This window comes from Gadus chalcogrammus, chromosome 14 (assembly GCF_026213295.1).
Source record: "Gadus chalcogrammus isolate NIFS_2021 chromosome 14, NIFS_Gcha_1.0, whole genome shotgun sequence".
Taxonomy (NCBI): domain Eukaryota; kingdom Metazoa; phylum Chordata; class Actinopteri; order Gadiformes; family Gadidae; genus Gadus; species Gadus chalcogrammus.
Window position 1 is genome coordinate 4,651,975 of NC_079425.1, and position 15,000 is coordinate 4,666,974.

At 43.9% G+C, this 15,000-nt stretch overlaps 3 protein-coding genes across 8 annotated transcripts in view; 2 read left to right on the plus strand and 1 right to left on the minus strand.

Annotated features, from left to right (window-relative positions):
* The window catches only part of LOC130404038 (interleukin-18 receptor accessory protein-like), an 8,253-nt gene extending 6,019 nt beyond the window's left edge, over positions 1–2,234 (plus strand). The window contains exons 8-9 of one of the 4 annotated variants that reach the window (XM_056608625.1): positions 396–536; positions 1,339–2,234. In XM_056608625.1, the coding sequence (XP_056464600.1) occupies positions 396–536; positions 1,339–1,469 (272 nt within the window). In that variant the 3' untranslated portion in view covers positions 1,470–2,234. The remainder of the gene's footprint in view (positions 1–395; positions 537–1,338) is intronic. The other 3 variants (XM_056608626.1, XM_056608628.1, XM_056608627.1) reach the window with 3 other exon arrangements.
* A 2,403-nt stretch (positions 2,235–4,637) lies between these two features.
* LOC130403685 (PEST proteolytic signal-containing nuclear protein-like) lies at positions 4,638–7,543 on the minus strand. 2 transcript variants are annotated; one of them, XM_056608108.1, is made up of 5 exons: positions 7,386–7,543; positions 6,488–6,720; positions 6,144–6,218; positions 6,003–6,058; positions 4,638–5,703 (listed from the first exon to the last, which is right to left on the minus strand). In XM_056608108.1, the coding sequence occupies exons 1-5, from the start codon at positions 7,429–7,431 to the stop codon at positions 5,592–5,594; spliced, it is 522 nt and encodes a 173-aa protein (XP_056464083.1). In that variant the 5' UTR covers positions 7,432–7,543; the 3' UTR covers positions 4,638–5,591. The 2 variants fall into 2 exon arrangements, with proteins under 2 accessions (XP_056464083.1, XP_056464084.1); XM_056608109.1 differs by having other exon boundaries at positions 6,488–6,625; positions 7,386–7,493.
* Positions 6,561–13,340, plus strand: stk16 (serine/threonine kinase 16). Of its 2 annotated transcripts, XM_056608105.1 has the most exons (9): positions 6,561–6,747; positions 7,444–7,603; positions 7,906–8,017; positions 8,417–8,636; positions 9,344–9,477; positions 9,664–9,751; positions 10,131–10,259; positions 10,552–10,673; positions 11,626–13,339. In XM_056608105.1, the coding sequence occupies exons 3-9, from the start codon at positions 7,932–7,934 to the stop codon at positions 11,762–11,764; spliced, it is 918 nt and encodes a 305-aa protein (XP_056464080.1). In that variant the 5' UTR covers positions 6,561–6,747; positions 7,444–7,603; positions 7,906–7,931; the 3' UTR covers positions 11,765–13,339. The 2 variants fall into 2 exon arrangements, with proteins under 2 accessions (XP_056464080.1, XP_056464081.1); XM_056608106.1 differs by lacking the exons at positions 6,561–6,747; positions 7,444–7,603 and adding an exon at positions 7,613–7,751 and having other exon boundaries at positions 11,626–13,340.
* The last annotated feature ends 1,660 nt before the right edge of the window (positions 13,341–15,000 follow it).

A 15,000-nucleotide genomic window follows, 5' to 3' on the forward strand; every position in this document is an offset into this window, starting at 1 on the left:
TACCTCACCCATTAGAACATCTGTCATCATAATGAATTACCTCACCAATTACCTCATCTATCGGTTATTTTCCTGCATTATCTCATCCATGACCTCATCATTTTGTTCCTCTATTTGTTATTCTTAATCTATTACCTCAACTATTTGTTTATTTATGTTAGATAAAGTCGATATTTCGTGCAGCCGTGGGAATTTGTGTGTGTGATCAGGAGTAATTACGAATGAATTATGTAGTAAAAAGGGAATTTATTTTTCATTATTAGCGTAAGAAAGGTCAGTCGAACAGATCCAATGTCATGTGTTATATAATGGTTCCTCACAGTGTCAGATAAGGTGATTATACTGTATGTATACAAGAGATCCTAGGAGGTAACTCAGAGTCTTCTGGGGTACAGCAGGCCACTGGCTAACCGGGGCGGTCGTCCCTGTGGTGTGTGTGTTGCTGCTGACTGGGCTGGGGGTGGTGTTGCACCTCCGCACCCTGGAGCTCACACTCATCTACAGGTCTTACTGGCAGAGCAGCGCCCATGTAGGAGGTGATGAGCTACCACACACACATGCACGCACGCACGCACGCGCGCACGCACGCACACACACGCACGCGCACGCACACGCACAGGCACACACACACACACACACACAGAAAAACAGAAACACACACACATAGAGAAACACACACACATAGAGAAACACACACACACACACACACACACACACACACACACACACACACACACACACACACACACACACACACACACACATAGACAGACAGATACACAGACACACAGACACACAGATACACATGCACACACAGAGACACACACACACACACACACACACACACACACACACACACACACACACACACACACACACACACACACACACATCAAGACACACAGTGCCCGATATAGTGTTTATTTCAGTATGATATGAAATATGGAACATGGATGAAATACATATTGAGTTGTAATGGTTATTATAACTCCTGCATTGCTTTTTCAAAACTTTCAAAACATTTCCAAGGAACAAAACATTTCCAAGGAACTCCAAGGAATTGTACTGCACTTCCTTGGTTCCTCAGGGACACACCCTCCGTGTGGGAACGTGCGGACAGACAGACAATCAAACAGAGACTCTAACATAATTAGACGACAGCTACCATCACCTATGATATTCCTAATATCTTCATTTCTCACATAGCGTGCTTTCACACTTCGCTAGTTGTTCATCCTGAACACTTTGTATTTAGTGTGATCCCGTCTGTTCCCACCTGTCTCACTCTCCACCTGTCTCACTCTCCACCTGTCTCACTCTGCTGATTCCCTCCTGGAGAAGACAGCAAGGACATCGACGTGTTTCTGTCTCACGCGTGGAGCCATGTGTCAGAGGACGGCACAGGAACTCACACCGCGCTTCTGCCCTCTCCGTCCGGGGAGCTAGGCACGTCACCACGGAAGAATTAATCTTCAGAAAGACCACAAACTCCCCGTATCTTAATGATAACAGTTCTCAGAAAAGCAGATAATACCCACATCCTTAGCACCAGAGTTCCAAAGAAGCTGTGTTGAGGGTGTTGCTTAACATCAGCCAAGAGGTCCACTGCCTATCAGGCAGCAAATTAACTCTTGACAACTTGTTATTGTACTCAGAACGGCCGTTCAAACCAGACCCAGCTCCAGGTCTGGGCTTTGTCCAGGTTTGGCTGGGTCCCGTTTGTACTGCCTTTCTATCCAACCCCTACCTTCTCCTTAAGGTGCAATGTGTATGATTCAATATCATCCAGTGAAATTACTTGGCATAAATTGAATTAGTATGTGAAGTATTTTTTAATTTGTGTATCTACCTTAGAATGATCCCTTCATATTCATGTAAGGACTGAGTCGTCTTTCAAAGAGCCCGCTATGACAGCATTATTCAAATAATTCAATAACATTTTATTTTAATAGCCCTTAATCACCGTAACAGTCTAAAAGGGCTTAACAGGCCCTCTAATAATGACACCTCGCTAGCTTAGAACGGATAAAAGGCTCTAAAGAGGATGAGTTTTCAACAATAACAATGGCTATCTTACTTCTAAGTTATGTATTTGACAGACTAAATAACTAAATACAGTTGATTAAACCATCAAGGAACCTCATCCATTTAGAATGACATCACTACCTCATCATGGTGCCTTTATCCTAGACACAGCACCGTCAATGACTTGAATGTACAATTCACGGTAAATCTCTTTGTTGAATCTTGTTTATTCATGTTTTTTTTTCAAATCTCAGGGTCTCCACTGAGCAGTGAACCCCTGTCCTACACACCACTTGAGGTGCTGCTGCGCTTGGCTCTAGAGAGGTCAGGTTACCGGCTCTTCTTGATGGAGAGAGACCTGCTACCAGGAGGAGGTACAGATTCCAAGAATACAAAAACGTTTGAAATGGCAATTGTGAGAACAGAGATTCTGATAACCTGTGTGTGCGTGTGTGTGTGTGTGTGTGTGTGTGTGTGTGTGTGTGTGTGTGTGTGTGTGTGTGTGTGTGTGTGTGTGTGTGTGTGTGTGTGTGTGTGTGTGTGTGTGTGTGTGTGTGTGTGTGTATTTGATGTGTGTGTGTGTGTGTGTGTGTGTGTGTGTGTGTGTGTGTGTGTGTGTGTGTGTGTGTGTGTGTGTGTGTGTGTGTGTGTGTGTGTATTTGGTATGTGTGTGTGTGTCTGTGGTGTGCGTGTGTGTCATGTGTGTGTGTGTTTTTTGCGGTGCAGCGTACACAGAGGATGTGGTCAGGGTTATACAGAGGAGCAGATGCCTTGTATGTTTGCTGTCAGGTGACTTCCTGTCCAACAGCAGTGCTGTGTTCGTGTTGGAAGCTGGAATCCAGGTAGAGAAACAGAAACGATCATAGTTACAGTCTCAAAGAGCTTCACAAAGTGTTAACCCACACCTCGTCACTTTAAGCCTTCTTTGAAGCAGTAAACGTTTTCAAATCAGACTTGATTGAGGAAAATACAACGCTAGATTGGAGTGTTGATTTGAAAACGTTTCAGACACATTAAGCATTGTAACTCAACCCTACTATTGGTGAATTAACATGTTCGGAAAGACTTTCAATACCTTAGAGCAGGCTATAAAATATATAGCAGTAAATATTTGTACTTTCTACTGTAATGTTCACTGTTGTTAAGGTTTGTAAATCTGATGTTGTCCTCACTAGGCTTTGCTGCGGGACCATGAACTCAAGGTGATGGTAATCTGGACGGAGCCAAGACCTGCATCCATGGGTCAGCTGGATCCACCTCTGCCCAGGCTGGTGCACAGAGCCTTGAGGGTCCTACCCTGTCTGGACTGGCTCCCTGGCCCGTCACCGGACTCTTCCAGAATGTTCTGGAAGTCATTTTGGAAGGCCATGCCAAAACAGAATGGAGCATCACTCACTCAAAGCCAACCTGTGTAGTGACAACGTGACCAATGTTGTCACTGTGACAATTGACCAATTCCCCAGTAAGGCACATTACTGAACGTTATTTTTAAGGTTTTATCTACTTATTAGATTGAGGACACGCTGGTAAGCAGCCATACCTCCGTATTTTGGGCATGTCCTCACTTGAGTGGATTGGAATGAGTAGCTTAGGGCCCAGAAGGACGAATTTTATGCTGGTGTTAAAAAAACATGCAAAGCTGGCTGTACTGGTTGTCCCGGAAGAAATAGTTGGAATAATCTATTCATAGTAGCTATAAGATGCACTACAAACAAATGGTTGAAACCAGAACCTCCCACATGGGGGTAAAGGTAAGTAACTCAAAACTCACCTGTTCAAACTCGCACACAACGTCTAACTGACCACTGTTTTGATTGTTTTTTTGTTTTGTTTTGTCTTGTTTTTGTTTTATTTATTTCTTATTGCTTATGTTTATTTATTTATTTATTTATTTATTTATTTTTTCCACAATGTCTTGTTTTTTAAAAAATGTATGATGACTATATGCTCTGTAAGGTGACCTTGGGTGTTTTGAAAGGCGCCTCTAAATTAAATGTATTATTATTATTATTATTAAAGGTGTTGGAAATGAACCAGATGGAAGATGTGAAGTGGATATTTTTTATAAAAATGTATTATACTTATTACAAAAATATATATATTTTTATATTTCTAATATTATTTTATTTTATTACAATTATAGTTTTTTTACTTACTTGTACAATACTTGTTGCACAAAGTATTATATGGATTTAATGATGCGTTTGTTTGATTGTTGCAACTGATTTTTTTTTTTTCTCAAACCAAAGTAATAACAATGTAAGAATACAATGAATATTGAAGCTTCCCCAACAATGTTCTTAAGAATCCAAACTAGTGAACCTCAAAACGATCTACAGCGCAACTTAAGCATCAGATTGTAATCATGTACAAAATGTAAATGCATTATTAATTCTTCCAAGTTACTAAAGCTTTGTAAAAGTGTATTCTTCTTACTCTAACTTGCTTCAGAAATGTCGTCCATTTTCCTTAGTGGGTACAACCAGTCATCGTTTTCATGCTATAGAAAGCCTCTTCTAGTTTGGACATCAAACACAACAGTTCAATATTTAGGTGATTAAGTGTGCAGAAGACGGCGTAAAGCAACATACAAATCAGACATGATACAAGGAGAATTTCCAGGTTTTTATTTTGGGGAAAGATGTTTTGAGGCACAGGGGAGCTTAGTGTAGTTGAGTCCAGTTCATAACTCTCACACATAGCAGGGAAGGTGGAGAGTACATTGTTTTAGTTAAATACTTAATTATTGTTCATGCACAATCAAAACCGAAATAATGCCTATCCACTGGCTCAGCATTAGATATGGTCGTTTCCGTGACAATAGACTGCCAATCAGAAGTTATGAATGACAACGTACAAATCAGAGTGGTTGACAGAATTAAAAAAGGTCGTTTCCCTCCAGTTGAGCACGAATCAACTTTTCTGCACTCCCAAAAGACACGCCCACAAACAAGCATGCACACACACACACACACACACACACACCAAAAACAATAAAGAAAGACCATCATTTCATTCTATATACATTTGTACACCAGAGACAAAAAAAAAAAGTTTGCTGAGGACTTTCCAAACCAGCTTCTACCAGTTAACAGTAGATAGCGTTGATATCTAGAGGATCGAATACATAGCAACGCATAAACTAAATGAACACACGGGGAGACGGTTGAAATAAAAACTGTATTTTTAGGACTTTGGGGGCACTTCTTTCCAGCCTCTTCCTCAGCTCTCAGGTTCGTTGCTGACTCCACCGTAAAAACCTTATGTTCTATGACAGTGATCCCACTGCTGTCTCCACTGCTACTGGTAAGAATCGTAAACATGAGGGGCCAGTCACTGGAGAAACCACCGGAGACCAGCCGGGTTAGGTCCCGAAAACCAGGCTGGGAGATAGGCTCAGGAGTTCTGGGAAGATTGTGGTGTTGGGAGTTTGTCAAAGACGAAGAGGAGGGGAAGGGGATGTTTGACCCAGCCAGGAGCTCATGGGTGTGGGCAAGATAGTGGGGGACTAGACCCCCCCCCCCCCCCACGCCCAGACCCGCCCCGACCGTGGCTCCATCAGGGGTTTAGGTGTGGTCCGACTGGGTCTTCATCTTCCTCTCCCACAGCTTCTGGTGGTCGGAGAAGCCCTGCTTGCCCTTGTTGAAGGAGTTGGGGCCGGCGGACGTCGGGGTCTCCCTGAAACACAGAGATGATTCACATGGTTGGACTGCTGACCTAGCACTGCTCTGGGGGGTCATCACGTGCATCACCCAAGTGGGTGCCACACACTGGTGGTGTATAGTGAGGTTCACCCTTCCCTGTAAAAGCGTCTTTTAGTGTCTAGAAAAGCGCTCTATAAATTCAATCCATTATATCGCACACACACACACACACACACACACACACACACACACACACACACACACACACACACACACACACACACACACACACACACACACACACACACACACACACACACACACACACCTTACCTGCCAATATTCTTCATCCTCATCTTTGCCTCTGGTGGCATCTCCTCCGGTTCACTCTGCATGAGAGGAAGAGTTAGCCGTCGCTCAGACACATCTGTAGTACGACCGGACCTACTTTTATTATACATTTCTTATACTCACATCGTCTGACTCGTCGAACACAGAGACCATTGTTGCCTTTTTGGCAGGAAGACTTGGTGTAGGCTCTTTTGGCTTCTAGGATAGAACAAGGAGAAAACATTGCTTTATTCAGATCCAGATGGTTCTGATATATGCTTAACAAAAAAATCACCTAGAATAAAATACACATCTCAGTGTGAGCCACACTGTATTTAAGAGCTCATCTGAGCACTGCCAGGAGTAGAGTAATGTCCATGGCAACCACACTCATCTATTGATGTTTGACGCAACTTCAAAACTAAGAGGGCGCTGTAAAAGTACTATTAGTAGCAGTAGTAGTGTCTTAATCTCGTCTTAATACTCACAGTGGCACCGAGCTTGATGGAGATGGCGCTACCCTTCTTCCCCATCTGACTGCCCAAGCCAAAGCCTATCTTGGGTACTTTCGCCGGCAAGGCTTTTGCAGAGAACTCTTCATCATCATCGTCGCTGTCCGATGCGATCTGTAGGGCAGAGCGTTTGACTGCAACCTCCCCTTCTCCCACAGTGCTAGAAGAGACAGGCTTAGTTTTCACTCTGCCTCCCTCCGTCTCTGGCCCTGCTTGAGGCAAGACAACTTAACAAGGTGAGCAACTGTTACCCTGGAAACAACACACCCATCATTCACCGGTTTGTTTATCAGGGTGTCCTTTACATTGTGCCGTGACACCCTAATGAAGCATTTCTTATTTTTGAACAAAGCCCTTATCTTTAAAATAAAGCATCTCAATGTAATGCCTTGAATGAATGGATGCGCAGAAACATCTGAATAAAAAAAACAAAAAAAACAGCCATTGGGTCTACAGTTATACATTGTATGAGTCTATAGATGGGAGATCAATGCCCAACAGTATTACTCAATTTGGGTCAACATTACTGTAATACTGGAGGGAATAACAGCTAGCATGCTGCTAGCTAGCTTACCAGATAAGATCAAAGTGTGAACTAATATAATTAGTATTTATGCTACTTATTTGAAATCAGTGTCAAGCAATAGACTCTCATAACAGACGCCATGGTGTTGCAATCTCGTCTCTTCATTATTAGTCATTGTTTTGTATTTTGGTTGTGATGTTTAATCAGGCTAACGCTAGCTACCAGCTAGCTCAGGTCTCATGTGTCACTGTGATAGCACCCCGGCACCTAGGCTAACCGAGCAGCAAACAAGCTTCACACAAGATCAACACTCAACAGGCAATGTGCAAAAAACGGCGCAGATATCACCTCCATCGTCGTTGCTCAACTTGCTCTTGCGCTTATATTCCGCCATCACTGTTCACAGAGCTGAACAGAGCTGCAGTGCACCGTGCTACCGCTAGTCTCGGCGGCGGCGCGGTCGTCGCGAATCACCGCGAGAAGAAGAAGAAGAAGAATACAGCTCTGTCGCGAGAAGTAGACGAGACATGGGTGCCGTGTTAACCTGGAAGACGGAACACGTATAGGTAAATACAACTCCTAAATCATCTGACTAAGCTGGAAGTGGTATGAGGGTGCCTTACTAGCATCTTGAGATCGGTGTTTTCGGATCTCGATGATGACAAGAGGCTGGGGGAGGAGGTACACTTTGTGGGACTAGATGCAGTTCAAAAGGTGTCAACATTGTGTTTGCTTGGATCATGAACAATATGAACGCACTTTTGAAACATATGGCTTCAGATGAACATATCTCCATTAATGTTCTTCTGTCATTAGCTCTCCACCATGCACAGTGTGTGACCTATATTCCTATTCCCATGATCACTAGGTTGGTGTTGGGAATGTTCAGGGAAGATGGGCCAGGCATTGTGTATATGTTCCCGTGGCTCAATCACCATCGACAATAAGAGATACTTCTTCATTCAGAAGCTAGATGAAGGGTAAGATTACCTCCCAAATATCCAACATATACCCCCACAACATCCATTTCTCTCCGAGTCCTGTATCTCTTTTCCTGTCAATGGGTCTCAGCCTAAAGGGCTGATTATGGTCCTACGTTCACACAACGCAAGGGGGTTAAGGACCCGTTACCTCCTTGCGGACCCTCCTTGCGTCCACGTGCGCCTCCCAAAAAAATGTAACCTTCCATCGCCAGCAGCAAGGGCTGTGATTGGGCCTCTCGCTTGAACCCGTCGCAGAACCATATAGGTTCAGGTCTGCTTCAAAGCGTCTGCCAGGTCATTGCGTTCCATGAACGTGGGACCATAATCAGCCCTTTAAACCTGCGAGTGGCTTGGGATAAAGCAGTCTGCTAATGAAGGGTGTCTGTCCGCCTCCAGGGGGTTCAGCTACGTGGACCTGTTGGAGGGCGTCCAGGACGGTCGCTTCTACGCCCTGAAGCGGATCCTGTGCCACGACCGGGAGGCGCGGCAGGAGGCCCAGACGGAGGTGGAGATGCACCAGCTCTTCAACCACCCCAACATCCTGGGCCTCACCGCCCACACCTTCGTGGACCGCAGCGGGAAGACAGAGGCCTGGCTGCTGCTGCCGTACATCAGTGTGAGTTGGCTGCGGTCGTTCAGTTAATTTTTTGACTCCAAACATTGTTTCACTTTATTATCGCGATGGCCCTCTGTGAGTACATTTTAAACTTAAACCAGTTTTGGGGAGAAAATAAGAGGATTGTGACCAAAATGATATCTGGCAGGGATGACCCAATGTGTGAAAACATGTGAAATATGTTAACATTTATGTGAAATATTGACTATAACTTTCCAATAATGTCACAATGCCATTATAACTGCTGCCCCACAGACCCTATAAACAACTTATTACTATAATGGAAGATAATCACGATCATTTTAATACCTATCTTTCTGGTTGCCGTCGCTGTCTGTTTTTTTAAACTAGGTCAGGGAGCACTTGCTACTCTTTGCATCTTCCCAATCTTTATTACGTGCGTTTATTGTTCTCAGCCTAACTATTGAGCTCCTGAGATAAAGCTGCTTAATTTATATGGGCCAAATCAGCTAGCGGCTAGCCTAAACACTTTATGAGAGAGAGAGAGAGAGAGAGAGAGAGAGAGAGAGAGAGAGAGAGAGAGAGAGAGAGAGAGAGAGAGAGAGAGAGAGAGAGAGAGAGAGAGAGAGAGAGAGAGAGAGAGAGAGAGAGAGAGAGAGAGAGAGATCATGCACTCATGCACTCATGCACTCATGCACTCATGCACTCATGCACTCAATGTATGGTGTTGGTCTGTGTGTGTGCAGAAGGGAAGCCTGTGGTCCGTTCTGGAGAAACTCCGAGACAAAGGAAGCTCCATGCCAGAGAGGCGCATCTTACTCATTTTGCACGGCATCTGCACCGGACTCAAGGCCGTCCACGAGCGGGGATACGCACACAGGTACAAACACTCACACTACCTCCCAACTGTCAGTAACATGTCAGTGTATAGCGTCAAAGTCTCAGGATAAACATTAAAGGACTTTCTATATTTTTTATTGGGGTTCTTTTGGTGCCTTAAACAATCCCAAGTCTTTCCCTTTACATGTAATGAAACATCCAAATCCTTCCTCTGCCCCCGCGTTAGGGACCTGAAGCCCACCAACGTGCTCCTGGATGAGAATGACCGCCCGCTCCTAATGGACCTGGGCTCCATGAACAAAGCCCGGATTGAGGTGAGGGCCATAGTTAACCTTTAAAGAGCCAGTAAACCCAAAACACTTGTTTTTGTTTTGAGGACATAGTCATCCCTTAAAAGAGCCAGTGAACCCAAAACTCATTTTTGTTTTTTTGGGACTCTTTTGGTGCGATATAAATGCAGGCGTTGTACCATTTACCAGCTGAGCTCTGCTGGTCCAATCATGGTTGCACATTATGCACACCTGGTCACAAGTGTGTCTGTAGCATGTCCTGTTTATACACCACACATGGTTTACTGATCTCCAGGTCCAGTCGGCGCTCTCTCTGGAGTACGGCCACGTTTGGGTCTGTTACCCCAGATAAAGCTTCTGAGGTCGGGCTGATTATTGACCCCCCCCCCCCCCCGTCCCACAGGTGCGGGGGTCCCGGGAGGCCATGACGGTGCAGGACTGGGCGGCGCAGCGCTGCACCATCTCGTATCGGGCCCCCGAGCTCTTCAACGTGGAGAGCCACTGCATCATCGACGCCCGCACCGACATCTGGGTAGGACTTATTGATCATGCATCAGCGGATCGTTTAGCGATTATCCGTTGTTGTTCTGTCAGACTTTAACCGCGAAGCACAACGGCTCCTCTTGATCATCTAAATATATATATTTTGATTTCAAATTAGTTTGTGATAAGTTACAGCTGATTTAGTTTGAACTTCTCTGACTTCATTTGCTTGTTTGACCTGTACTTCTGCTGCCGTAACAAGCTGAACTTCCCTCCTGGGGGCTGGGTTCTTCCAACTGTTCCTTCCTGTACACTGAGAGTCGGGGGTTGTCTTGTGTCAGTCGCTAGGCTGCGTGCTGTACAGCATGATGTTCCTGCAGGGCCCCTTCGACATGGTCTTCCAGAAGGGCGACAGCGTGGCCCTGGCCGTCCAGAACTCGGTGCTCATCCCCCAGCCCTGCAGGTCCGTCTCTCAGCCTAAAGGCCCGGAGGGTTTTTAGAGAAATGTTGTGCCTTTTTATTCGTTCTCATACCATTATTATTTATACCAACCGTATGACTTGTACCTTTCGATTTGAAAACAAAATTGATTATTTATCCCTGCACTTGCAACTTGGCAAAGTATTAAAAGGAAACAATAATTTATATAAACTTCGAAAAACTAAATGTTTGCAGCCGTAATAATGAAACGTAGAACAGGAACCTTTTTTATTCTGTTTTTTTATTTTATTTGGATGTCATTGCACTGGTAAACATATATGTTAAGCTATTGACTGAGATTACTTGTTCATAATCACCTGACAACCTGGGAATTTTTGTCACCGAGCAAGAATGTTCAACCGAGTCAGGTTTCAGTGGTTAGCGGAGCTTTTAGTTGACCTCAGAGCCCATTCTGCTCTGATGACGTGCTTCTTTCCATCAGAAACTTGTGAAGCCGCACGTTCATGCATTCTCGGTTTCCTATCCACCTAGTTCTCTGAATGTAACCAAAAATATTTATTTGGTTCTGTTCTTAGCCTCCTTAGGCTAGTTTGCGATGGGTGACCTCACCTATTTTAGCTCCCCCTGGCGGTATAGTTTGTCATGTGCAATAAGATTAAATATTTTATTATAGAATAATTTAGCAGAGAGTTTTATCCAAAGCGACATACTGTGGGTTAAGTCACCTGTCATTCGAAGAAGGTAGGGGATAGGACATCGAGCTCGAGGGGGCCACAGATGGACTGCGAACAAAAACCTTTTAATCTAGAAGACAAACCCCCTTAGGGCACTGCACTAGCCTGCCCTCTACTCTTCATATTGCCTCATGCATTGGGCAACAACTATCCCAGTCACATAGGGAACCATAAGTTCAACATCTGTATGTGTGTGTGTGTGCGTGCGCGCGTGTGTGTGTGTGTGTGTTTCCTGGCCAGCTACTCGGAGGGCCTGCAGAATCTCCTGCGCTCCATGATGGTCTCCAACCCCCAGGAGAGGCCCGCGGTGGCCTGGGTCCTGGATCAGGTGCAGGACCTGCGGACATGCAGCCCCAACACACACACCAACATGGTGTGAACCCCTCCACCATGGTGTGACCCCCACCACCACCACCACCACCACCACCACCACCACCACCTCCACCACCACCACCTACCACCCCTCTCCCAAGGCTCCAGGTGTAGGAGGTGTAACACCTTAGAACGCAGAACTTAGAGGTTATTCCACATAAAGAGAGTAGGAGGGTGCGTGAGACGCACACGCACACGCACACGCACACACACACACACACACACACACACACACTGTGCTCTCCTCTGCGTTTGCACGTGAAAGGTGCTTCGTTCCCCCATGATACAGAGACATAATAATTTGGCACTCCATCCTCGAATAAAGTCTCTGTTTGGACACTTGCTTGATCATCTTAAAGTTGAGGAAAAGTCAACGATTCTCAGATAACCTGGGTTGTCACTGTTCACTGATCATTTGGTTAGGAATTGTTGTTCATTTTTTTTGTCATTCCAGAAGGGAAGCCATTGCTGTATGCTTTGCTTAACCTTTCAATGGAAGTAAAGTACTTTAAGTTCACAGTGCCTGAAAAAACATTCCTGTTATCCAGTTTTATGTGGCTATGACTCATTTTTTCACAGACTAACTATAACTGCATCTTTCTTAAACCATGCATCTTGAATGAATTGCTCTCCCCTGCAATACTGCATCTGACCACAGGGCCGCGCTGCTGCACCACCTTTCACCAGAGACTCTGCTTAGCGGCTTTGAATTGATCCCAGTTGTGCCTGTTTCGCTTTTTGTGTGGCGTTTGGTAAATGCTGGACATTTAATTTGTAGACTAAACATCGTTTGGCTGTCACTGATTTTTTTCCGGCTCTTCTTCTGTAAATATAGGCTCATGTTTGTAAATTTGGTCAAACCTTGACCAAAACACTTATTTTGCTCATGTGTAAAGTAGCCTAATGAAGTGTTTTTATTTATTTATAATAGGTACGGTTTCATTCCATCGTTTATAATTTATTTATTACCCGTTGTCTGTTTTGTTTGAATATCGAGTAGGCCTCTTGGACCGAGGAAACGTTCTGTTCCTACTCATTGTTCACCTTTTCTCCAACCTGGGATTTTAATTGAATGGTGGCATTTATTCATTGATAATGTTAGGATGCTACTATGAGCATTTAGGTCAATATTTGGCTGTTGGACTCTATAAAAGGAAAATTTCACGTTATTGTATTTTTGTGTGTGCTTTAATTGGTTTAACTAATTGAATGGTTGCGTGTCGAGCCTTCTCTTAAATACTGACATAATGGGAAATCTGGATTCGTCAAATGCTTAGTTTTTTTTTTACAATTGTGTATGACATCGATATCAATAAGGGAATGTGTTATAAGAAAATTTATGTAATTAGTTTTTACTGAATTGAAATGATCATGTTAAGATTCTCCTGTCAAACGAAACTGTTCGATTCTTGGTTTTAATAAAACTTTTACCGTTACTGATAATATCTGAAGACAGCAGATTGTATATTATATGGCTCATGGTCTGTTCAATGAAGACAGGCCTTGGCAAATGGAAACGAAACGAGATCAAATATATATTAATATTTATAGGCCTACATACATCTATAAAATAATAATCTGTTGTATATAATGTTTGAAAGGCAAAATAAAAAGCTCATTATTGAGCCGAGATGAAGTAGCCTTAATAACATATTTAAATTGAATGGTCGCATTTCTATTTATTTTAACTATATTTGCAAAATAACATAGGTCAAAGGGGCTAGTCTACAGGCCTTTCCATATAATAAAGAATATTTATTATTCATTATCTTATTACTGGTTTGTCAGATCAGCATTTGGCCCTTTCTCATAGAACCCTAAAAAGCTAGTTTTTATTTATTGTTTATTATTAGATTAATCCCTCACGCTTCTTCATTTGTAAAGTGTAATTTAGTTTACGGTTATTTACATTTTTTTTCTTTCTATTATTACATTTTAAGTGAGTGACTTCATGCAATGCAACTAAGCTTATACTTCATGGTCCACATTTCTGTCATTAATTATTATGCAATGTTTTAAAGTGGCCTCGACACACGTGCACACACAGACACACACACACACAACACAAAGTTGCTCATACAGTAGAGCATCAAGCCCAATTGATTTGTAGACCAATCAATTGGTGAATTGTTTTATTAGCTGGGTATTAATGTGCCCCTGCAGTGGCCCGCACCCCTTTATACCTCGTTATTGGTTAATAGTGAGTCCCTCCCTGTTAATTGTGTGTGTGTTTGCGTTACGACGGTAGATGCGGTTTAATTCTCATGCATCCACTCCTCAGAGCTGCAGTTCTCGCAGAGGTCGTATATCGAGGTTATTCAAAGCGACTTCGATGCGGATCCAGAAACTTCAGTTGTCGTTCAAGTCTTAAATGAGCCCTGGCGCGGTGTCGGAGTCAGAGAGAAGTATTGACTTTCCGTCAGGGTCCCATTGAGCCCGTTGAGTTATGGACCCTGCTCATGATCGGGGCGTGTCGTCGCAGAGCCTTTCTTTGTGCTCGTTAATCCCGAAGAGTGTTTGGGTTAAAATGCATAATGACTTCATTAAGAACGACTGGCGCAATCAGCAAAGGTATTGCCTTAATTACTGGCGCGGGGCCAACGCGGGCCGCCTGCAGGGGCCCTCCTAATTTAATTAAGTGGACAAAACGCGCGGGACACACTCCCGGTGGCTCCTGGGGGCCATTACGGAGCGGGGGGGTTGCGAGGTCTCCAAACGGAGGGTGTTTCATTCACTGGCAGGGGACTGCCTGTGTCAGTTAGGCTGATTGCATTGATTATATTGATCTCTAACAGCTTTTCGGGTAATTTCATCTGCAAAGGTGAGAGCAACACGTTGGCCGAGCCTCTCTTTTATTTATCCCCTTTTTATTTAGACCCGGGCTGTTGGGCCAAGTGATTAGATGGAAGTAGCTCCAACATAAGTCTTCCGAGGTGAGTGAAGGGGACGAGGTGGGCATATAAGGCGAAATCTATGGTTGTTTTACTCGCAGTGTGAGGTCAGTGTTGGACGTTGTTCTTTTTATATGAATTGTTTTAAAGGCATGATTGCCCCGAACAATAAAGAAAGGCATAACTTTTGATGCAATCCTTGGGGTAAGGCCTTAACAAATCTTTTGATACGACCCAGTATAATAACTTTTGACCTCTTTGCATACGGAACTGTTAACGAGAATATAAGAGAGAATATAATATAACTTGTCTTACTCTTCTGCTGAAGGGTCTTGGATCGGTTATTATGCCT

What these genes read in the sequence shown, in the direction of transcription:
- LOC130403685 (XM_056608108.1), bottom strand. Translation starts at nt 7,431, where the DNA reads ATGGCGGAATATAAGCGCAAGAGCAAGTTGAGCAACGACGATGGAG. An exon ending in CCATCAAGCTCGGTGCCACT is followed by an intron (nt 6,219 to 6,487) that starts GTGAGTATTAAG and finishes GTTCTATCCTAG; the next exon opens with AAGCCAAAAGAGCCTACACC. An exon ending in AGGATGAAGAATATTGGCAG is followed by an intron (nt 5,704 to 6,002) that starts GTAAGGTGTGTG and finishes TCTGTGTTTCAG; the next exon opens with GGAGACCCCGACGTCCGCCG.
- stk16 (XM_056608105.1), top strand. Translation starts at nt 7,932, where the DNA reads ATGGGCCAGGCATTGTGTATATGTTCCCGTGGCTCAATCACCATCGAC. An exon ending in GAGCGGGGATACGCACACAG is followed by an intron (nt 9,478 to 9,663) that starts GTACAAACACTC and finishes CCCCCGCGTTAG; the next exon opens with GGACCTGAAGCCCACCAACG. An exon ending in ACGCCCGCACCGACATCTGG is followed by an intron (nt 10,260 to 10,551) that starts GTAGGACTTATT and finishes GTCTTGTGTCAG; the next exon opens with TCGCTAGGCTGCGTGCTGTA.